At 42.9% G+C, this 24,814-nt stretch overlaps 1 protein-coding gene across 1 annotated transcript in view; it reads right to left on the bottom strand.

Moving 5' to 3' along the window:
• Positions 1-24,814, bottom strand: part of ptk7b (protein tyrosine kinase 7b) — a 70,520-nt gene that overhangs the window by 3,925 nt on the left and 41,781 nt on the right. The window contains exons 2-13 of the mRNA XM_040139708.1: positions 17,422-17,718; positions 10,384-10,486; positions 9,944-10,128; positions 8,138-8,285; positions 6,021-6,151; positions 3,949-4,215; positions 3,430-3,566; positions 3,168-3,303; positions 2,405-2,524; positions 1,916-2,065; positions 1,406-1,553; positions 160-287 (exon numbers count right to left, since the gene is read on the bottom strand). Of these exons, the coding sequence (XP_039995642.1) occupies positions 160-287; positions 1,406-1,553; positions 1,916-2,065; positions 2,405-2,524; positions 3,168-3,303; positions 3,430-3,566; positions 3,949-4,215; positions 6,021-6,151; positions 8,138-8,285; positions 9,944-10,128; positions 10,384-10,486; positions 17,422-17,718 (1,950 nt within the window). The remainder of the gene's footprint in view (positions 1-159; positions 288-1,405; positions 1,554-1,915; positions 2,066-2,404; positions 2,525-3,167; positions 3,304-3,429; positions 3,567-3,948; positions 4,216-6,020; positions 6,152-8,137; positions 8,286-9,943; positions 10,129-10,383; positions 10,487-17,421; positions 17,719-24,814) is intronic.

Below are 24,814 nucleotides of genomic sequence, written 5' to 3'. Positions count from 1 at the left end.
CAAGATGGGTGACAGGCAGAGGGTGAAAGTTTAATTAATGCCTTCATCCTACACTTGTGATCGTGGCTTACGCCCCATGTGTGCTACTTTGTTTCTGATAAAGGAGGCCTGTACAAAAATGTTTGAGCGTGTGTGCACGTGTATGCGAGATAAACTCACCCACTACATACAGCTGAGCCACGCGATCTTTGATGCTGCAGCTGTTTCCAGCCACACAGGTATAGCTGCCCGTGTCATCTGTAGTGACATCTGTAATCACCAAGGAGCCATTGGGCATTTTCTGGAACCTGGGAGAAAGAAGGGTCAGGACAGATGAAGGTGGAGGTCTGGATGTCCAGCATTCACAGCAAACAAGACGGAAACAGTAGGAGGCCAGAAAGGCCCAAAAAAATCCAAAATTCACATCTTAACTGCATAAACATGTCATAAATTGCTTCTTTCAACCTGATGAATGCCACTTGTTCATGAGCAGATGGCTGCTTGTGAGATTTGATCATTAGCATAGTCAACACCTCTAAAATGGTTACACCGTATGAAGCCGCCTGTTGCACGCTGTTTGCGGGGCAAGTTTCATTTAGAAAAATTTAAGGGTGCGGACAAATTCGTCAGTGTCTGTATTGATAATAGAAGACTCAAAAGAGATTAGAAAATATTAATAGCACAGCTGTCAACTGTGACAGAAATAAAGAGGGAATGGTTTGACATGAAGTTAGATACTGAAAAACACCTACAAAGCAAACTAAGACAGGAGGCGGTCGGTAGGATATGTGACAGCCACAGAGATGGAGAACAGAATATTACACCGTACATGTGGGTGAAGTTACACTGTCAGGTGTTACAATGGATTGTTTTCACCTGGACAGTGACCAGCTTTAAGACCTTGAGGCAGCTGCTGGAGTGACAGAACTTTTCTGACTACTGAAATGCATAAGTTGCCATGACAGTAGATCTAAAAATACGAACTATCAAAAAAATTTTTGTTTTGTTTAGCCGAAATAATGATATGGTGATCAAAATATTATTAGTCTTTACTTTAGTTTATTTTGGAAATACATTTAAAATTAATTCACGTTAAGGCATTAAAATTGTGAAGACAAACTTGACAATATGTGTTTTTATCTCCCTGTCTGGACCACTCACGGATTTTGTTCGTACTTGAGAGAAAGCACAAGAGATTTAATGAATGTGACAAGTTCTCTTGAATCACTCTTACATGCCACTTAAGAACAAACCTGTATGCACGAAAGGTTCTTGCGCGAGGCCCTTTGTAGTCAGGTTTGTAATACTGTATAAGCACAAGCTAAACCTGCCATGAAACTGCGATCAGTTCTGTTGGGAACCTGTAATCACACACTGTAATCCTAATCCGTGACGGCGAAGCTGAACAGAACAGTGTCTCATGTACCTCCTGTTCTTACTGATGTCCAGCGTCTTGTCTTTAACCATCCAGTGGATGTGAGGCTCGGGGTCACCGGTGGCCTGACAGTGCAGGATGGCTGTGTGACCCTGGTACACTGTTGTACTCTCTGGCTCCACCTTGTAGCGAATGTACACTGTATGTGCACAACAATACATAAACAAATGGACAGAGAAACAGGCTCATTAATACAACACTCAAACCACAACTGGGCCCTAACATCTCCTTTACAGACTGTGGTGACTGTGGTTAACATCCTCAGTTACTCTACAACCCAAAAGCAATTCATTACTGGGCTATAAAAATGCCACCAAGTACACAATAAATGCTGCTCTGTTTGCCACTTGATGATAATGATCAATGACAGTCTCCTTATAAAACCACGCTCAGAAGTACTGAGACTACAAGTACTTTCATTGTGGTACTGGTGACTAATACAGTAGGGTGACCCTTTCTTCCATAATTCCCTGCTGCCACGATGATGAGAGAGCTGTTTACCGGCCACAGTGAGGGTCACCATGGCTCTGATCTCCCCCTGGAGGCTGTTGGATGCGGTGCACGTGTAGTTGCCGGCGTCGCTCCGGGTGACTTTGGTGAAGCGGAGCTGGCCGTTCCTCTGCTCCACGTGAGGCGGCAGCTCACCTCCGTCTGCAGGGGGAGACAGAGAGACACGCAGGGACAATGGGGGGTTAGGAGCCCTGTCGCTGGTGCTGCATGTGGAAGTCAAGTGGTTAAATTGACTCCATCATGGCTAACACTGATGAAGGGAGAAAATGATCCATGATGATGGATCTTCCTCACGCCCTGCATAGTGCAGATTCTGTACAGGTTTCTACATATTCTTGTGGAAAAATAGCATTAGGATCATAAGCATTAAGGGAATGAAGGGTACTACTGCTTTTTGGATTAGATATGTCCTCGAGAAACAGTCAATCCCTATTTTATTTGCGCTAGTGTGAGTTTAGGTTAAGGCAGCTGCGTGCACACCTGCTTTGGTCCAGTGGATGGTGGGGCTCTCTCTGCCTGTAGCAAAGCACTGGATGGTGATCTCGTTATCCAGCTCCAGGCACTGAGAAGTCTGGGGTGTCGGAGTGAACTTCAGCTTCTCTGAAACACAAGTCAAAACACCGCTCACACATTACACACATTGTAAACACAAAGGGGAGGCGGCGTACGTCAAAGCCTCTTTTCTGAAACTCACAACGCAGATGAAATGACACTAAGCTGATGCAAATCATGTTCAGACACATTCAGGGAAATGTTGCTACAGGCACACATATGCACACAGATCTGATGAGTACAACAAGTGAAGTCTATCTGAGGCTGAGATCATATAAACAGGGATTGGCCAGACAAAACAGTGACATGGCAGGACATCTATCACAGTAATTCTGGAGCAGCAGATAGGAATTTATCGTGGAAATAATGTGATAAAATTGTGGCTATAATAAAGCTGACGTGCATGAGTCATAATTTACACCTCTGTGGGTGTCCTGCAGGACGCCCATAGACACAACATGGACTCAACATGGACTCTTCCTATTTTAGGAAACACACACTCATGCACACACAAATGCCCGCAGGCATGACCACATTTGTTTTTGATTTTCTCTCAGCGCTGTATTACTCATTATTACCTGAAGATGATTTCACTCATTACACATTATCATTCAGTCAGTCTGGGGAATAATTAAAAATGTATAATCTACTGTATATATTTATCAACAACGTGATTCCCCCTGCATCTTACCAAGCACAATAACTCTAGCTTGCCCAGACAGCTGGCCAGCTACAGTCTTGGTTTCACAGCCGTACATCTGTCCATCATACACCTCCACGTTGTTGATCCTGAGAGTGCCGTTAGGGAAGAGCATAAAACGGGAGTCCTGGCGGGTGAGAAGAGGTTTTTTTAAGTGAAATTCTCTTATGTCACAAAAAATAAAGCCATTATTAGGGTTTTAATTACAGAAAAAAGACACACTAACTGTGTGATAGTGTGTGTGATAACTCACATTAGATGCGATTAAGTTGGTGTTGCGTATCCAGGTGACCTCAGGTTCAGGGTTGGCCTGAGCGTGGCAGTGAAGGTAACCTGGTTTACCCTCCTCTAAGTGGCTGTCCTTAGGCCTTGTGACCCACACTGGGGCAGCTGTGGAGACAAACACACACACAAACAGATTACATTATACAAGTAAAGACATTTTACACTTACACATATGGTATAAACATAACTGTTCTTCAGCTACATGGTAGGCCCTTGAAGGGATAAGCAAAGTGTTAATGAGTTTGGCCCATTGGCTAGTCTAAACAAAGAAACCATTAATAAACCCTGTATATGTGGAGGCTTTTCCCGATGTTCCTACCATGATCCTGACATAAAATAGCGTGACCTACTGTTTTATTAAGGAGTGCTTCAATGACCTACAAGTTAGCCCTTTACTTCTGTACTTTCCCGCTATTTTTGGGTTGCTACAGAGAAAAATATACTAAAACAACAAGACCCCCTTTAGAATGGACTGCATATGACTCACTAGCCACAGTGAAGGTAACCTCCTGTGTCCTGCGTCCGGCCTTGTTCTGGGCCACGCAGGTGTAGGTGCCTGAATCTCCCTCCTCTGTGGGACTGAAGACCAGGTCCAGGCCGTCCTGGTACACTCTGCCCTCTGTGGGGACCTGCTGACCTCTTCTCTCCCACCAAACCTCAGGCTCAGGTCTGCCCCGTGGGGGGCGACAGGCTACCCTCTGCATGGTGTCCGCGGTTAAAACCTGTGACATCTTGGACTCCATATCGTCTATCTCTGTAATGGAGAGCAGAGAGAACAGGACAAAATTCAGCGTGAAGTAAAAATTTGAATGGTGAGATCGATTTCCATTTACACAAGACCCCTGATAATCATCAAACTGTCTTCAATGCCAGTGAATATTACTGATTTTGAATTTCATGAGTGGCCCTGAGCATGCTTAATTCCAACTCACAGTTCTTTTAACAGATTTCTTGTCTGGTTAGGAAAAGTCCTCTGATTTGTAGCGCAGAACACAGTAATTAGAGAACAAAGGGCACAGTAGGCGAACTGAGTATATAGGTTGTTCTTAGTATGGGAATTAACTCGGGCCTGTGTGTGTGGGGGGGGGGGGGGTCATATCAAAACTGGCAGCCCTTATACAGAAAGTGGAATGTGATCTATGGTGCAAAGACTCACAAGACCTCCCACTACTGTGTGGTTTAATACTGTGTGTGTCCCAAATGGAAGTCATTAATACTTTATTGGCCAACATCACTCTGGAAGTTGGTCAGCGGCTACGACCTTCTACAAGTCTAAGATCTAAATCAATTAATGAGAACAGAAGAAAAAACACATTTCTTAGCAGATGAAAGAGCAGTTGAACTGGAAGATGGGGGGTGGGGATGGGGGGGGGGGCAGTGAAATGAATGAAGTGGAGCAGTGATGGAGTGACTGTTTTAACTTGTCCCTAAATGCTGAATTCTACTGTGACACAATCCCCTATAATGCCTGCAGGGATTACCATCAGATTAAGTGAATTAAGGTATTTAAATGGAGCTGTGGTTCACTGGGTTAAAACTGCAGATACAGTCGTACCTCATTAATCCAAAACCCTTGGGGAAAATGGGCTGTTTGAGAGGAATAAAGTGTTTGGGACACTGAAACGCATAGAAATTCCAGCCCTAAGCTTATCCAAAATATTTGACTTGCATGCACTTGCATTTCAAAATGCTGGCTGATTAGTAAGATGAGAAGATACTACAGCTTGTTCTTGCTTTAAGCTCCAGCAGCCATTTAAAAGCTGTTAAGGAGTTCTTTTTGGAGTCAGGGTTAGAGGGGAAAAGAGGAGGCGCTGTTATATGCGATACTAAAAATAGCTTTGATGTGTCTTGACTTGTATATTACATTGTTTTCCCTCCATGTATCAGAATCTGACGCTGATGCACAACCACAAAGTTGTATTTGTTATTCTTCTGATGTTTTGTTTTCAGTTTAGAGTGATTTAATGCACCTATCCATTTGGAATTTATCATTTACTACTAGCAAATGTCAACTAATGTCGGATGGAAATCACTGGGGCAGTGATAATAACATTCAACATTTTTACAACCTCATAATTACGCTGCTTGTTTGCCCATTTGAGTCGTTGTGGTATGTTATCTAATGTTACTTTTGCTGCTTGTTCAGACAGGTGCTGTTACACTTTTGTGGAAGCTTGTTGAGCTAAACAAGCTTGGCAAACAGCTGGACTGTTAGAGGAAATAGTTTGGAGGGGAAGAAGGAAAATGCTCCCGCGCAGTGTGTGTAGTGGATACAGCTGAGCCGGATGTCAATAATGGGATGTGATTATCATCAGAGAGATCTGGCTCTAAGTGAAAGAGCCAGAAGAAGAAGGGAGGCCAGAGCTGAATGAGATGGGGGCAGGATAAATACGTAACCCAAAGGCCTCTCTCACTCTCAGATTATAGCATCACAGGTGTTTATCTCTCACTAGTTCAACAACTGCAAATTTGTGTGTGTATATGTGTGTGTGTGTGTGTGTGTGTGTGTGTGTGTGTGTGTGTGTGTGTGTGTGTGTGTGTGTGTGTGTGTGTGTGTACCAGCTATGAGGAGGGAGGCCTCCAAAGGAACATGGGACCCTCTGAGGCCACGGCCGACACACCTGTAGGTCCCCGTGTTCCTGGGCTTGACCTGGGTGATCAGCAGTGTGCCGTTGGAGAGCAGAATCACTCTGTGGTGAGGAAACGGATTAAACAGTTTAAAAAGCCGCATATTCAGACTTTGTCACAACCACTGACCAACAAACTATGCGTCATATATTATTTGTACATAACGGACAAGCCAATGTCACAGAAATGTACAAGTGCAACTAACACTCCCTCCCCCAGATCCCCAGATGGCTTCTGCAAGTAACTCTTAGCATTTGTTTTGGCCTGCTTGGAGAACCAGATGGAGAAGCTCTGCCAAACAGGACAATACATGAGTGCCAGAAGATTTTAGGCTATTTTAACACAGGCCTACTTTTCTGTGCTTGGCATTTTACCTGATGTTATCTGAAGTGCCCTGATTCACTAAATCCAAGCCATCTGCTGCTCCAAGTAGGTTGAAGTAAATGCTAAGAATTTGTCCAAAGAACACAAAGAAAACTGTCCTACATAGTTAATTTGAAAAGTCTTGTGCTATAGGGAGGACCATCCTGATGGCTGGCATCTGATAGGCTGAAAATAGTATCAGTGCCAGAGATGGACGGGATGAGAAGTAACTAATGCTGACCTTAAGCCAGCTCCAGGGATGATAGGGAGCTGCAAATCACACACAGCAGAGAAATCAGCTCCACAGTCCGGACAAGTGAACAGCTCATCACTCCAATATGACAAAGTCATTACAGAGCTCACGGGAAAATCGAATATGTAAAACAGAGAGGAATAAGTAAAGGCACTGCTGGACACATTTAAGGTGCTGTGTAATTCTCGGGAAGAGTTTCCAAAAGCAGGATTCATCCAGAACTAATTTGCTCTCTAGTGGATTCCCTGAGGAGAGGTGATACTTCTGTGTCATCTCTTCTCTGTTCAATAGCAGGAGGGAAAGCTTTGGGAGCTTGTGTATGTTTCCACACAAGGAGAACTAGTCTGTGGAACATTACTTCACTCTGAAGAAAGAGTCTAAAATAACCACAAAACGAAATGAATCAAGGTAGATTTTTTTTTTTTAAAGGCAATCATCTTTATACTGACACAGATCCTACGCAGAAAGAATCTGTTTCACATTTGGTTTCACATTTTTGCCTCCAGAGTTGGTTTGACCCATGCGGGCAGCGCAGGTGCAAAACAGATGATGTCCTGTGCAGAGAGCTGCATTCTTCTGGCATTATAATCAGCCCCGATCAATAAACACACAAAAGACCGCGGTGGCCTGGAATACCTTAACCACAATTAGGTTTTAAAGAAACGGTCTGTGTGTGTGTGTGTGTGTGTGTTTTTTATTCATGCTTATTATTTATCCCTCTGCAATCCGGGTGTTGAGTCATCACTGCGTAGGTGACCAAACCTGCCTGTGACAGGCTCATTACACAAATGACTAACTACTGATATTGGAGTCCTTCACCTACCTCACTCAGTCAGCACAACAATCACTTTAGGATGGAAAACCAGGCTCTTACTGCCAATGTGCAACAGGGTGCCTACGGTGTGACTTATGTATGAGCATAAGGTGCTATTAGCCCTGATGGTATACTTGGCACAATGTATAGAAACTGGTTATTATCTAGTGCTTATGAGTTGATAGGGGACATGCTGGTAAGCTGATTGTAGCTAGAGGGGTTTTTCTGCTTAGTGCGTCAACACTGTAAAGCTGCAAAGTCTTTTATGATAGGCTGGAGAGAAAGGCTGTGCTCAAGTGAGGTATAGTAGACTGCAGAGAAAACTTTACTGTGTTCTGTTCCTGTAATAACATTCCTTAATGTGCAATTCATATTAAGCCCGAGTTGTACAGCACACAGAGAGCTGAGAGCCCGATGAAAGGGTTCCACCTCGTTGGGTTCAAAGGAATACCCGAAGCCAAAGCTTATATAATGGTAAGTAACGAGAGGGAATGGAGTAGAGGCAGGATGTGAGGGAGCTGGTGGGAGAGTGGAGTCCGAGAATATAGAGTAAGAGGACGAACTGGGTGAGTTAGATGTGCAATGAGAAGGAGGAGGAGGATTTAGCTCTCAACGTACCGAGACTTGTTTGCCAGCAACTCATTTTCGTGGTACCACTCCAACGTGGGAGCCGGCACAGCGGTGAACTGGCAGTGAAACATTGCCTCCTCGTTCTTCAACACCACCTGGTCCTCGGGACGAACCACCGGCCGCGGGAAACTCTTATCTGTTAGAGAGGTAGACAAACATCTGCATGATTACATCTGCAGGCATCAGACCATCAAGTTCCATGTCTGTTTGGATACTTGTGCAGTGCATGGCCCCGATTCATGCCGGGCTTTATTAAAAGCTGACAACAGCAGCGTGAGGCTTGTGAGCAGGCAGCCTTCAGGTGGCAGTGCGTTTCAACACCTCAGGGGCCCCGGGGAGAATTAATGAGGTCAGTGAACAAACCCTGCATCTTATCTGGACCATTATCTCCTTCCTTTTTTACCACCTGGATCATAGAATCACATAAAGGAGATCATCTCTCTCTTCCTTTTGATGATTTAAAGTCATGCTATTCCAAGATAATGGGGTTAGGACTCAAGTCGGGTCGACTGGCCTTTTTGTTTTATTTTTTTTTATAATAATGGAGGTTGCAGGATCTTTTGCAGTCAATTTCAAATCACACAAAAATTCTTAAACTCCATAGTATTTCCCCATCATTCAGATTCTTTAGACCCTTTCTACCCTGCCAGTCATCCTAAAACCCTCACACTTTGGCTAACACTGGAATAGGCTGTTCTGACCTGCCAAAACCAGAGATTTGGGACAGTAGAGGCCGAGAGGAGGAGTAATTACCACACAGATTAAGACATTGTTATACTCCAAATACAAAGCTGAAGGGTGTTGAGCTCAATAAAGAAGCGAGAACACAAAAATACCCCTAATCCAGGTTAATGCGTGTGAGTATTTCAAATTTGCACAGCTAATGGAGGTATGGTGCCAGTAGCACTATTAGGACATGGCTACTGGTTGGTGTGAAGAAAAGAAAGGCATGCACTCAGAGCACACCTGGCCCACCCAGGAAGTGGGTGGGAAGGCCTCAACTTAAAGCGCCGTGTCCTTACATTGAAATCTGTCTAAATCTGTCAGGCTTTCCTTAAGGTGAAGCCCTATAGAAGAGCAGAGGGTGGCAACATGGTAACTGGAAACTCAACCATTACCCAGGTGCTAACCTAGCGTGTCTGTGTTTGGGTGTTGCAGGTGGCTAATTAGAGTGGAACAGGGCATCGGGTTTCTTGCACAGATGTGCTACTGTACGAGCTCTGTGGTGTGCTGACGGGATAAGACAGCGGGGCGCACACACACGCTGAGCAAACAACAGAAGCCATGTTGAGTCAGCAGAACAACAGCCTCCCTATACAACAAACTGTCCATGAAAGCTACGGTTACAGAGAAATCAACAGAACGATGCTGCTGCTGAGGGAGCCGATGTTATTGTTTGCTCTGTAGATGTTTATGATGTTTTTCTGTCTGCGTGGGTAGCAGAGGAGAAAGGTAACACACAACACTCTCTCTGGTAATTACATTAGGACTCCATCACTTTCTCTTTGCACTCTATCTCCCTATTAATGGTCTTTGCACCCGCTCCTCCTCACTACACTTCCTGGCAGGTGTAGAAATGTGGAAAAAATTCACTGAAAGCTTAAATACCTGATTATTTCTTATATGAAAACTACAGCTGAAACCATTAGTCAGTTAATTGATTAGTTAATTTGACAGAAACGTGAAAGCCAAATTATTACTCATTAAAGAAATTTTTCAAGTATGTGAGGTCAACCAAGAAAACTTAGATGTTGCAGCGGCTCAACACACAACCATGTGAAGACATACACACACCTATGATGTTGAGAGTGAAGTTGCTGTTGCTGCAGACGTGCCCGGCTGCATTCTTGGCACAGCAGTAGTACAGGCCGTTGTCGTCTGGACTGGCGCTCTTGAAGGTGAGCGTCCTCTCCTTGTTGTTGATCTGATGGCTCTTCTCTGTCAGCCTCACCCCGTCCTTGAACCACTGGCATGTCGGCCTGAGAGGGAGAGAAGGATTAAAGAGGGTAGGTGCGAGAGAAGTTTAGGAGAAGAAGGGATGATTGATGAAGTGAAAAAAAGATCCGTTATAAAGGTGAGGAGAGGGTGGGGGAAGAAGAACAATAGGTAAAGAGGGACATAAGGGCATGAGAGAGGCCAACAGGGATATAAGAGTAGTTCTTCAGTACAGTCCTCAACATGAGCCTTAACCCTGTGAACTCTGAACTCAAGGTGACAATGGGGAGGAGACTCACCGTGGGTGCCCATCAATGTGACAGCGCAACGTGACCGGCGCAGAGCTCTCGATCTCTTCTTCTGAGGCGGGCTCCTTCAAAGTCACACCACCACTTTCCAACCCTGCAGAGGAAGAAAAACAGAGGAGACTGTAAGAGGGAGGAGAGACAGAACATAGGAAGACGAGAGGAATGACTGAGGAGAAGGACAGGAGGAAAAATGGATTTAAGTGGTCATCCAGTCATCTTCCCCTGCGGGACACATGACAATGCTAATGAGTGTGACAGCAGTATGACACAGGAACAGAGAGACAGAGCAGGGACCTTCCACATCACTGGGTCAACTAGCTTACATCAGCATACCACTGCCCTGCACTCACAGGAGCGAGCTGGGCCTTCGCAGTGCTTTTTAATGGACATTTAATGGACAGTCCATTGACTTACTCTGCTAAAAGGGCTGTCAGAGCAGGCCATAAACCCAAGCAAAAGGGAGATGTACAACAGTTAACATGTTTCACTTTTACCAATAGCACCCCCTTTATAGTTTGTAAAATCCTTGAAAAGTGGTAGAGTGCATCCTTTGCTTAAAAATCCTTTAAATCTTATCCATGGTGTCTGGATTGCTGCCCCACTGTAAGTGCCAATGCCACAACAAAGTGACGAGAGACACCTCTCACACAAGTAACATGAAACCTGATCAATGGTGTCGGAGTGACAGATGAACAAAACAACAAATGAAGAGAACAGATGGTGACAGTAGTCCCTGAATGCATCATGGTACAGTGAGAAATGAGGGGAGCAGTGTGGTTTCACCATTAAGGATTAGACTCAGTACACTGAGCATGTCAAGAAATCATGGCAGCAAATCATTCCTAAACATATTATCATTTTTCAGCGTTTTATTCTTAAAATGCCCGAGGCAGACTAGTACAAGTATCTCATGATGTACTGAGGTATTTCATCCCCTCTTTCAATAAAAAAGGATGTGATGGTTCCTGTAAGCTAAGCCTTTTTGGTGTAGCAAGAAATTCAGTGTCAACCATAAAAGTGCCAAATTTGATCTGATGGAGACAGCACTGATCAACTGATAAAGTCACTGCCTGCTGAGCTAGATGCACAAATGAAATAAATATCTAGCAGCTATTTAGAGAGACCAAAGTTGTCTCCGTCACTGAGCACAGTCTTGGAGTACCTTGCTGGAATTTCCCTTCCCCTGCTGCGTGTGTTGGCTATACAAATACTTAGTGTTTACACTGAATGAAAACAAGGGCTAATTGTTATTTATGTGATGATATACGAGCTGTGGTTGTATGACCAGCAGTGACTGTACATGCTTGTGTGGTTATTGGGTACAAACATGCATTAACTGAGAGAGCATGTTTGTTTGGGTGGCCCGGGTTAATACATGAGTCTATGGGGGTTTTGTGTGTATGTATGCTGTGTGAGTGTGTGTGTGTGTATGCGTGCGTGCGTGTTAGTGTGAGACATTCCATGAAGCTGAGCTCTATTCTTATGGCCTGCGGCTGAATATTGGGGCTGCATCTCTGCTCCTGTGTGGATCATCTATGAAATATGCATGGCATGAGCTTCCACCTGAGACAGCGGTGTGTGTGGGGGGGGGGGGGACACCTCTGTTGAGGTCAGAGGGGTTACTAGAGGTAGACCTGTCACATTGAATTAAACAGGAATCTGGCAGTTCCCTGCACACCAGTGGATCATGGGAAACTCTCTACAGTAACAGGGCCCACATCCCCCTCGCTTATATCCCGATCTGAACCGCGCACCGCTCATTAGCATCATCCAAACACAGATGCCCAAACAACTGTGGTCGTATGCTACGTTGGACAAGTGTGTGTTTATACGTGTATGTTTGTGCATGTATGTGGTGGGGAAGAGTGAAACACATTTGATGGTGGTGTGCCCCTAAGCATGAATGCATGTGTGCAAATGTAGTCAAATGTCTTTGACAGTTCAGCGCAGGACACTAATTGTGTGTCTCACTCAAGGCCCTTCCAGTCAATAGCTCCAGTAACTTAGTGAGGAGGAGGAGGAGGAGGTGATGAAGGCCATCCCAGCTATGGGGACCTGGGGCCAGACACTCAGGCAGACCTGCTATTAGTGCAATAGAAGCATAAAGGACCGGCACAACCAGTAGAGGAAAAAGTGAGTCACGAAGGAGGAGGAGAAAGTAACAAAAATTTTGATGGAAAAACAAGTATCATCTGCAGTATGACTGACAGTCACTTACAAATGAAATCAGAAACTTTGTTTTAACCTGTCTGGAATAACAGGTGGCTGAAAAGATAAAGCTGTACTTTAAAGTTATGTTCTGTGCTATATTCATAAGAGTCCGTTTGTGTTAATTCTGCCATCTATGGCCGTCTGAAAAAACAAACAAAAAATGTCTTTCTTGGGGAAAAAGCCCAGCAGCATGAGTCTGAAATAAGAGCATAAAGAGGTGGGTAGGTACCGTGAGCGGTAAGGGAAAGTATGGCTGCAAAAAATTAAGAAAAAACCTAGGAAAAAGTCATCACAGTAGCAGATACACTGCTTGACTGATGTAGGCAGACACTGCAACAATGAGCACTTATCAACACAAACAACCTTGTGACTGACCAAAATTACTACCACTCCTGACCCATTTTGTGCTCCAGCACAAACAATTCTTGGTATTATTTCATTTCCGATCTGACCTGGATTTCCAACAGTGACACATTCTAACCCTTTACTCCGCTCATAGTGCCATTCACAGTTCAGGTTTCTCCAGCTGTCCAGTCGACAAACAGAAGGTGCTCTTTCATAACCTATTAGCGGCAAATACTTCCCCATAATCCCTCTCAGAATGCATGACTAAGTGTTGGAGCAGGCCTGGCAGCTAACGCCATAATTAGGGCCGTATAATTATTATGTTGGAGGTAGAACAGGAAGCCCTATCAACATGGGGATGATAACAGATGAATTGTGAGGATATTGTCAAGGCAGATGCTTGGTCCATTTATCCCTCACTGTGCCAAAAGGCAGCTGTGTGTGTGTGTGTGTGTGTGTGTGTGTGTGTGTGTGTGTGTGTGTGTGTGTGTGTGTGTGTGTGTGTGTGTCAGTTTCACTCAATGAGCTGATTTGTTGCCATGGAGAAGGGTTTCTGCAGAAGAGAGCCAGGTTGGATTGTGTTATCCAGGGGAATGCTGGGGGCCTGATTTGACTGACAGCACCATATGGATATGGAAATAACTAAAACATGTGGCAGAGTGGCTTCATATTGTAAACTTTGATAACAAACAGTGCCCTGGCACAGGCCTGGGAAAAAGCGTGACGGACCCAGCACACTGTGTTAGACGAGGTGTCAGATTTTATCAGCTGTGGCTGACAGAGGTCAACAGAGCAGGCTGAAAACGATGGCAATTCAGAGAGATGCTGCTGCTGCTTTGACAAGGCAGAGAGAGGAGGAATAAAGGGGGAAAAAAGACACTCTGACACTGGAGCAAAGTCACTCTGCAGGGGAGAAGCTGACGGTTGGAGCCTGGGTCAATAAGCATGAGGAGCTGCATTTTGTCAGCTCACAGAAGACAGGGAAAAAAAAAAATACAGAGTTGAGGGAATTTTGAGAGGATGAGAAAACGTGAATCTATGCCGGTGATCAGTAAGGTTGCCCTAAAATGCATCTGCTGAACAAATATAAGTGAAGGACACAAGCTGTGTGATTAAACCAATATGGTGTGTGTGTGTGTATGTGTATTTGTCTGCAAGTACTGCGATTTGAAAGGTTAAACAGGGAGGAAAATTTGCCTGCTTGCCCGTGTTTCTACTGTATGTTTCCCCTCTCCTAAGAGCTATCCCACTGGATTTCTGAAAGACTGTAGGTCTGCATCTTGTTACTGAGAGTCAAGGGAAGCGTTGCCTCCAGGACCAACAAACATGCTAACAAGAGTGATGCCCAAGCCAGCGCCTCTGCTGGTCGCGGCCTTGACATGGATACCCAGTGACTGGGTGGGACAAAAGGATGAAGGGGGGCTAAAACCTCTATTAGAAATAACAGAGGGGAGATAATTACTCTGAATAACTCTCAACTGGCAGGATTTGACCACCCACCATTAAGAGCAAGACAAATTAACTCTCTCTCTCTGTAAAGAGCAGGAGGGGGAGGGGGAACACGCTACTCCGGTACAGTCCATTTACAGTACATAAGGAATACCCCCCACCCCCACTCTCTCTTACAACCCACATTTACTACTACGCACGCAAACTAGCATACACATGAGCGAACGCAGATACAGGATTAATGCCAGAGGGGGTCTTTGCTGTAAGCTGCGTGCGGCTTTATCGCCCGTTAAATGTATGTTGGGGAAATATGAGAACATCTGTCATAACATGGACTGATCCACCCAAAGTGATCCAGAGATGACCGGCCAACCTGCATATTATGACAGACAGACAAATGTGTTGATATACACAGACAGATGTAGCGTACAAAAGTGATTAGAGATGATTTACTACTGCATGCTACTTTACGTTGTGTGTTTGATTCTGAAATGTAAATGCTGTGCTATAAATGATCGTGTTTATCCTCTAACAGAGACCAGAAACTCTACGTCAGTGGTTCCTTATCTGAAGTCATGCCTAAGGAATCCACTCAAATTGCTCTATTCTTATCAAATTGACACAAAGCTATCAATCTTACAATTCCTAGCAGAATGTTAACGTTGGTGCATTGAAAAAAATACATCCATTAATATCTGCCTCTCAGCTATGTATCTGCTGCTCCTGTCTGCTCTATGTGCTGCATGTCCACAGTGCTGCCATATCTGAAAAGAGAAAAATGTGTAGTCACAGTGTACCCAGCATCATGTTCTGTGCTCATGTTGGATTTGCTAGGAGACACTCCAGCAGCCAATCTTTAAGGCGTCCTTGAAAGGCTACTTGATATGATGACATATCATCACTCGAAGAGACAGATGGAGAATCCAAACGTGCAAACACATGCACTCATTAAAACCTGCAAATATGGAATAATCATGCGCTTTGGACACATTAGATCTGGTTACAAATAAACCAGCGGCAAGCAAGTTCATTACTATGTCTTGGATACACAGGTCAACTCTTTGAGAAGTTTCAGAGAGCTAAATTTAAAACTTGATGTCTCTTTATCTGGCTCTTTAGCTGCTAAATACTCCACTATGTTTACCAGCTAGTCTAAATAATTTCATCTAACTACTGTTTGGTGTGGGGCAGTGGAGTGGACGAGGTTTATTGGAGCTTTTTGTTGAAAATTGATGACTGCTGTATCTAGAAATGACACCCGTAAGAATGGTGAGAGTGGACCAAAACAGTAAAGTTGCGTAAAACAAAAAGGAGATGAAAGATGATATAAAGCTCCAACTGCAGAAGTGATGATAATTATCTGTAGGTCTGTCAATATGAGCTACATCTTTTACAGTACAGAGTAATTTCACCAATTGCTAATTATAAAAATATTGATTACTGCAGCCTTATCATGATACCTCTCAAACAAGGGCCAAAGAGAAGTCAGATGATTTATGGTGTGTGTATGTCATAAACTTGGCCCAGATCTTGTGACAGGGTTTGTGATCAAGTCACACGTTGTTACCAGAATACCCTTGAATGTACTTGGACGCTCTTTTTCCTTATGTATGGGAGTAATGCACATCTACACTGATTTAACATGTATTATTGCTCTTATGTAAACAAGGGGCCCATATACATTTCCATGATTAAATGAATTCAACAAGAAAAATAATGACTTTTTAAAATTAATACAGCACTTTCCTTCCATTAAAAATCTGCCCCTCTTTTCCCAGTGCGTGGGAATCATAATGATAATAGATTTAATCCTAAATCAGCTCTTAAGAACTGGTGTTTCATGTCTGACTTGTTTTTTTCCTTTCTTTCTATTTAATCTTTGGGAGTATGTCACTTGAGCTTTATTGACACACTAGATCACGTTTAACTGCAACACATAAAAGCAGTTCCCTTCAGATCTGACGAGGTCTGGAAAACTGATGTGCATCTTTGTCTATCTAGCTAAAACTTTAAGTGTTCGGTCAAACTATCAAAGCCAACAAATATCCACTGGCGGAGACAAATCCTAGAGCAAGGGTTAAACCTCTGCTCCCTCCCTCCCTGTCCCTCTCAGTTTCTCTCCTAGTTTGCTACTAGGAGGTCTGGACGCTCATCTGTTCTTGCAATCAGCCTTTGAACAAGTAACAGCACCGCAGAAACAAAACCTCCTGGCTGAATGTAGCTAAAGAGGACAACATATTCCAGATGGAGCCGTTTTTCACCCTGCCTTTTTCTGTTTTCTACTGCCATCTGTACAAACTCTGTGTTTGTTAGACACAAAGGCTTTTCAGTAACAACTGGTACCTGAGGGCCTTCCACAATACATGAACAAGGTTGTTATTTATCCCAAACAGGGCTGTTCAGAATTCCCATGGCTTCCTCTGAAACTTAAGAGGGTACCTGAGCTTTGGTTATGGGGCTAACCAACAAAATTAAGATACTAGTGGGTAAAAAAAACCAAAAAACAAAAAAAAAACAACCAAACAAACAGACAAACAAAAAACTACATTTAGAAAGTGAAAGAGTAAAAAACCTGACATGAATAAAAAAAGTTGAAGCAGTGTTAATGTGTGTTAAAAGGAGGGCAGTGTTAATCTAAGCCTAAATAATTATATAGCTAGAAGGTAAATTACGCTGTTCAGTAATTTCCAGACAAAAGCCTTTTGAGAGTATATGGGAAAAGAGAGTGTTACACAACGCAGAAAAAAGGATGCCAGCAAAAAGAAATGCTTGGTGGCACACATATCCAGTTTCCTTTGGAGAGAGGGAGATGAAGCCACAAAGAACAAGGCAACAAGGTGGAAACATTCCTTCAGCTCATACTACCTGTCATCCTATACTGTGACTTTTGTTTTGCTTTTTTTGATCTAGAAACTGGATGCACACCCTTATTGCCATTATGAAACCCTGTCAGCTGGCAATTTTGACTCAGGAAATCAGAGTTTTTAGAATGAGGGTGAGAACGGCTTGAAAAGAAACACTCACACTTGATATTGAAGGAGGCATTGGTGGAGTGGAGCATCTCTCCCGTGACCGTGTTTTGTGCAACGCACTCAAAGTTTCCTGCGTCCAGCTGGCGGTCCACAGCGGTGAACTTGAGGTTGCTGCCCTCCTGGAAGCGCCTCTCACTGTTTTCCAGAGGTTGGCCGTTGTGAAGCCAGCTGTAACTGATGTCAGCCGGATCGCTGACCTCGCAGCGCAGCATGGCGCTGCGGCCATGCAAGGCATCCTGGGACTTGGGCTCCTTGGTGAACTGGATGGCAGCAGCCTGGATCGACAGAACTGGAAAGGAGAAGAAAGATGAAGAGGGAAAGTGTATGACAGAGCATTAGAATGGGGCTGCTGTTAACGTTTTACTGCTTTTTCCGTTTGTTAAGTGTATGCCATAGCGACCACTTAGCCTTGTGGAGGAATGTGATGTTTAGACAACACTGGCTAACTGCGAATCATTTTATTGTGAAATGATCAGACCCGACATGGAATAAAATACTTTTTCCCGTTAGTGAGGCTGTGATGTCACCGCCTCACAGTCATGTGGCATCGGCTCAGCGAGACACGTGTCCTAAACAAGACTTGATGTGCTGTCACAACACAGTCACAGTATTTTCCAAAAGGGGTTAAGGTTATCACGTAAGGGATCACAGTATGTAAAAAGCAACGGTAGGTGGAAGACAGAGGACTGATAATGAAAACAGAAGGATAGAGTCCCAGTGCTATTAGAGGTGCATGAGCATCTCCTCTCAGTTTGGTCAGGGAACTTTCTGTCTGTGGTTCACATTTTTACTATCCCCATTTTTTAAAATGCCAGTCATTGCGCAAACGCAATTTGAATGAGCATGTGTTAGTATGTGGCAGCAGTGTAATGGTCAACCTCCATCAGCTAAACAATTAATTTTCATATTCTATGATTTTAGACAGACTCACAGATCAACAAACAAATACTTTCTTTGCACAATTGCCAGTTTTTACACTTGCTTATTCTAGCACTCTGTAATATGCCATGTCATCCATCTCTATCTGATGAGGTCTACCTCCTGTAGAAAGACCCAAAAAAAAAAACAAAAAAAAAATGTTGAAGGTCATTTTTATTTCAGTTCAGTTCAAGCAGCACTCATGATTGTTGCTAATTGGAAAAATCTTGGTGAGACACGGGAAGGGTTCTGATTGGCTGCTTCTAATTTAAACTCAACAGCTGCCCCAGCTGCACTCTGCCTCCCTGTTTGCCCAAACACCACAATAACTACTCATCAATAACCATCGCCATAGTTTGTTAAGGCAGGCCTTCATCTGCACAATGTTATCACATCTGATGTCAGGGTTTGTTATCATAAGGAATGGTCACCGGCTAGAGTCAATTAAGCATACATACACCTGCGTGACAGTATGTGTGCTTGTGTGTGTCTTCATGTCCCCTTGCAGGAGCCAAGTAAAACCAGGATCTTTCAATAATGTTTAATCAAGAAGCCTGTTGAAGATGAGCCGAGGTAATCCTACATCTTTGACGCTCCTCATCCCACTGCTCCTGTCCTTCTGCTGCCTGTCTTAGCTGCAGGTGGCTCAAGCTGACAGGCAAGAAAAGACGCAGCAAGGCAGAAAGGCAGAAAGGCAGGCCAAACGTGATATCTAGAGAGGCTGTGGATAGGCTGGGTGGGACGAAAACAAACAAATTTTCCTTAAGTGCCCCCTTACCTTAAAATTTCACAGTCAAGATGAAATGACATGCACAGTTTCAAAGAAAAAAAAGTGTGTCAGATTGAGATGTGGAACACCTTATGTTGTCAGCCAGAGAAAAACCATGTACTGTTACATGCAAGGTGGGCAAGTGGACCAAACTCAGCCTTAAATCATCAGAAAGTGTTGGATATATGCAACTGGGATTCACATGCTTTGCCAAAATAAAAGAGGAATGTCTGGTGTGTTCTTGAGTGATTTTGCACATAAAAGGCTATAGCAAAAGCAAAGAGATGTCTGTTAACTAAACACCTCCCACTCTGATAAAACCTTCACTATTCTAACTGTATGGCCCCTTGCTAACCAGCAGCAACTGCAGTTAAAAAAATCCTGATAAAAATCCTGATAAGAAAATAGCTAAACCATTAGCGACAACTCCTTTGTTAAAGGACACAATGGCAAGATGCAATGAAGACTACTATCGCCATTAAATGTTTTCCTACAAAGGGACAAATCTACAGACCTATACAGGGACAGTTGCAGAGTTGCATAAAAAAAAAAAAATCAGCAAGTGTACAGGACGACATAGCCTGTGCTCTGCATAGCACACAAAAAGATATCCCCATTGTTTTTTAAAGTATAAGTGTGCTTTTCCAGTTGTAATGTTTCGTTCAGAGATTGTTTTAAGAAATTAAATGTTGGAGGTCTTCGCTGGTGCCAGTTGAGCAAGATGCACATCTTCACTATATATGACATTCTGCCATTCCTCTTCGCAGACAGGAGGTCTACTGTCCTGTCTGGTTCTATACCAAAGAGGTACCATATTGGTGTAATATCCAACATTATTTCCAAAACCTTGGCAGTCAGCTTGTGTATTGCCTTCCAAAAGTGTTTTAATATTCTGCATTTCCAGAAAATATGGATAATTGGCCCCGTACATGTTTTACAACAATGACTTCTAGAAGATGAGTTAGGATAAATCTTACTTAAACTGAGCAGGGTAAGGTACATCGTTTGCATAAATTTATAATTCTGTTCAATTATTTCATTTCAAGACAACGAAGTAAAGACATCCTGACAGATAATATCCCGCCAATCACTGCTAAAATCACATCCCAGATCTTTTTGCAATACATTAAGTTAAGGGAAGAACTATGATGTTCTAATAGAGCACAAGAGATCAAAGAGATTTTCTCTTTTTAATGATGTGGAGCTCTCCAGAATCTAACCTTGACAAACCCAGAGATAGTCATGCTGCTCTTTCCGGAGTAGTAATTAAGTGGGGATCCTTAGGTATTTATAAAATTCCTGTTTTGGAATTTAAAAACTGTGATCTTAAATCCAAGAAAGATTTAAGGGGACCTTCAGTAAACAAGTGCTGAAACTGATGTATACTGTATTCTTTCCACTTTTTGAACAGAGAGTTTCCAATTGACGGTGGCAAGTGTGGATTGAAGGATAGATGAGTTTTCATAGAGTTTCCGAAAGAGGATCCACAAAATTTCTTTATATCTTGCCAAGCAGTAAGAGTGGTGTGAATTACATAGGTTCTTGATACTGAATGTAATGCATTTATGTTGTTAATAAATGGTAGAGGCCAGAGCGGTAGGAAAGCAAAGTTCTTCTTCAATATCTTTCCAAGGAGCAGTTCAGCGTTTTTGTACCCAACTAATCAGGCCTTTTGTCTGGGCAGCCCAGTAGTACCAACAAAAATTTTCATCATCGTTACATTCTTTCAATTAAAAATTTTTTAAAAAAAATGTATCGAGCAAAAATACAAAACATTTGCTTGTTCTAGTCTCTCAAATGTGACTATTTTCTGCTTTTCTGTACTTTTTAATCATTGTTAATCAAATATATGTGAGTTTCGGACTGTCAAAAGAGTAACCTAAAGATGTCACATTGGCTCAAGGACATGTTTCACTATTTTCTGACATTGAGACCAAACAATTAATCTATTAAGAGAAACAAATAATCAAGAATTTATTGATTTTGACAAAGCAGTTAGCCCTAGTCGATAAATCATTCTTTCTTCATCTGAACTGAGCTCCAGTGAGATTGTTCAACATGATTTACTGCACCAAGGGTTGTTACAACTCCTCTTCTATATAACTGAATGGACTGTAACAATTCCTCTAAGAGGCTGTGAATTTGTTCCATCTGTGTAAAACTGGGATAAAAAGCAGCAGATTGGTTGGAAACACCAGCAGAGTCATCCCTAACATTCACCTCAATCTATCAAGTAATGTTCACAGACAGCACTCTGTCTCCATGCCAAGCCTACAGCTGGGGTCTGAGGTAGTGTATCAACTTCTATCGCACTGAGCCTCCTCTGTACAGGTATGTTACAAGCTTTGGTGGCGACACGTCGGAGCAGTGGCATGCAGTTGATGATTTCATTTGAGATGCATGTTGACATACAGTGAGAGTTTGTGTGTGTGTCTGTGTGTGTGTGTCTGTGTGTCTGTGTCTAGATCTGTGCAGAGAAGGAATGACTTCCGGGAACAGTCCCAGCAGAGACAGTGCAGGCAGATAAGGTGTTTTCACATACCACAGGATGACAGACAAGAGAGAGAGAGGGTAGAGTGAGGCACAGTCTATCATATCTGAGGAAGTCTGCCAAGTTTACTGTAGTGATCAAAAAGAGAAGGCACCGTGACCTACATATCTCAAATACATTGCAGCCCTGCCTCTCTAACACTCATATAAACCGACACACAAGAACAGACTTCAGGGGCACACACATGCACACACGCGTACACACACACACACGCATACACACACACACACACACACACACGCACACACACACACACACACACACACAGGTAGCCCCTCTACCACCATCACAGTCATTCGGCAACAGAAATTTCACTAAAAATGTAGGCTGTCTGTTTGACCAAATCAATGCTATTTCAGTGTGACACAGTGTCTGAAGGGAAAGAAATGCTTGGATCTGCACAGAGTGACATTTCAGAGAGATAAGCAGGGGAAATGCTATCCAAACTCCAACTGAGGGTCCTTCAAAGTGAGAGTAGCTGAAAGTTATACAGTTACACTACAATGGATTTGAAACAAAGCCCTCAAGATGTGATCGAACAGTAGACTTTCAGCTTTAATTCAAGAGGGTTTTAAAAAAATATCACTTTATCCATTTAGGAATTACAGCCATTTTTATATATAGTCCCTCCATTTTTCAGAGGCTCAAAAGTAATTGGACAAACCAACAGAATTATAAATACAAGGATTATTTTTAATACTTGGATTAAAAAAACTTTACAGTCAATGACTGCCTGAAGTCTGGAACCCATGGACATCACCAAATTGTGACTTTGCCGGGCCTTTACTGCAGCCGCCTTCAGTTGCTGATTGTTTGTGGGTCTCTCTGACCTCAGTTTTGTCTTCAGGAAGTGAAAATCATGCTCAAGTGGGTTCAGGTCAGGTGAATGACTTGGCCCTTGAAGAATATTAATTTTCTTTGCCTTGAGCAGCTCTCGAGTTGCTTCCGCAGTATATTTTGGGTCATTATTCATCTGTACTATGAAGCACTGGTCTATCAATTTTGCAGAATTTGACTGAATCTGAGCAGATAGTATAGCCCTATACAGTTAAGAATTCATCCTGCTACTTGTGTCAGCAGTCACATCATCAATAAACACCAGTGACCCAGTTCTATTGGCAGGCATACATGCCCACGCCAACACTGCCTCCGCCATGTTTGACAGATGATGTGGTATGCTTTGGATCATGAGCCGTTCCTTTCTCCATACTCTTCTCTTCCATCGTTCTGGAACAAGTTAATCTTTTTGTCATCTGTCCAAAAAATCTTGTTCCAGAACTCAGCAAGCTTTTTTTTTTTTTTTAGATGTTTTCTGGCAAAGTCTAATCTGTCCTTTCTGTTCTTGAGTGTTACCAGTGGTTTCAACCTTTTGGTAAACCCTCTGTATTTACATTCATGTAATCTATATGGATACACTTTATATACACATAAAAACACACACGCACACACACACACACACACACACACGCACACACACACACACGATATAGTTAACAATTTCATAATTGATTTATTAGTCAATTATTTTTATTATAAAATTTTTAGACTAATGTCAGAAAATATTGAAAATTGCCTATTAAAACTTTCAGAGCCCAGGGTGGTATTTTCAGATTGCTTATTTTGCCTGACCAACAAACAAAATTCTGGGGTTTTCAAAAAGGTCTAAAACAGAGAAAATTAATACATCCCTACATTTTATAAGCTGGATAAGTCACTGTCAACCAACTAATCAATTAATCAAGTAATTGTTTCTAGCTCTATTTAAAGTTAGAATTTTTTTAACCAAGAGAGTTTCGTTACTGTGAAAGAATTTGGTGTCTTGATAAATCAAAGCTGGAGAAAACTGTTACTCACTCGTTCTTCAGGGAGCCTCTCTCTCTCTTTTTCACAGATTAAGAAAAACAGAAAACAAAAAGACTCCTGGCTTTCATTCCAATCAATGCTCTGATGCAATTTCCAGGAAAAGCTTGCGACAGACACTCTAATGCACCTGAATGAGCAACGATAGTCATGAAATATTGATAGTTCCACATTTTCAAAGTAGTTTGAGCTTCCCTGTATTTTGATCTATGTATCTGGAAATAAGTTGGAAGAACCAAAAAGTAGGTTAAAGATGGAGGGGGAAACTGCTGAGAAGGGTAAAATATCTGCACACAGGGATTCTCTGCCTCAACTCGCTGCACTGCCAACCCCATTAAGCCTGGCTTGGTTTTCAGGGCTGTCAGGTGGAAGTTGTCTTAAGTCAGCCTGACAGCCAGAACGCACCATAATGGGCTCATCAGCAGCCCACAGCTCCGCTATCTCTTTCTCAACTTTGTCTACTGGCACACAGGCAGGCAGAGGTGGCCGAGCTGAATCACAGTTCACGGAAAAACTAGACTGTATCACCATATCAGCATAGGGCGGAATGCAAGATGCAGAGCTCGGGTCAAAGAAAGAAGGTATGTGGGTTAGCTCGGACAGGGAGTGCAGTGTGTCTCACACATAGTGTGTGTGCATTATCTATTGACAGTAACAATGAAATCAATATCCAGATAATACAACCTGATTGATGTTAATAGAGACTACACACAGGCTTTCACTGTGCAGGTAAAAGTTGTGTTTTAACTCTAAAAAGATGCCTCTGAAATATATGCACTATATTTAAAAATGTCTATGATAAGAATCTTAAAATGAGAACCTTAATTCCTTCAGATAAACAGTGCCATCAAAGATGACGTTATCTTATCAGTGATGATCCTGCAATCAGGACTGTGTATCTTCACCAGATCATCACAAACGAAAATGTTATCTCTGAGACTTTCCCTAAACGAACTACTCCAGGGCGGCGACGCAGAGGGATAACACACAGTACTGAGGCTGCAAGAGGGTAAGGGGGAGACGCCTGCACTTGCACAGACACAAACAGCAGCTCCTACAAATACTTGGCACCAGGCACGCCTGCTGTGGGAGCTCAAATAGCCCCTATGTTTGTGGTTTAACAGCCTCTCATTGGACAGTGTCGAAGTGAGACAGCTGCTCTGAAATGTTTTAGAGTGACAGGCTAGCAGAACGAGGAATCTTAGAGTTGCAGAGATGAGCGTTGCTGACAGAACGTTCAACATGGCTGCTATTTGATGTTTATCTCAACGCCACCTTGGCCTCAGT

This window comes from Xiphias gladius, chromosome 11, assembly GCF_016859285.1.
Source record: "Xiphias gladius isolate SHS-SW01 ecotype Sanya breed wild chromosome 11, ASM1685928v1, whole genome shotgun sequence".
Lineage (NCBI taxonomy): Eukaryota > Metazoa > Chordata > Actinopteri > Istiophoriformes > Xiphiidae > Xiphias > Xiphias gladius.
Note: the sequence above shows the minus strand (reverse complement) of the source record. Positions and strands in the feature narration are given on the sequence as shown.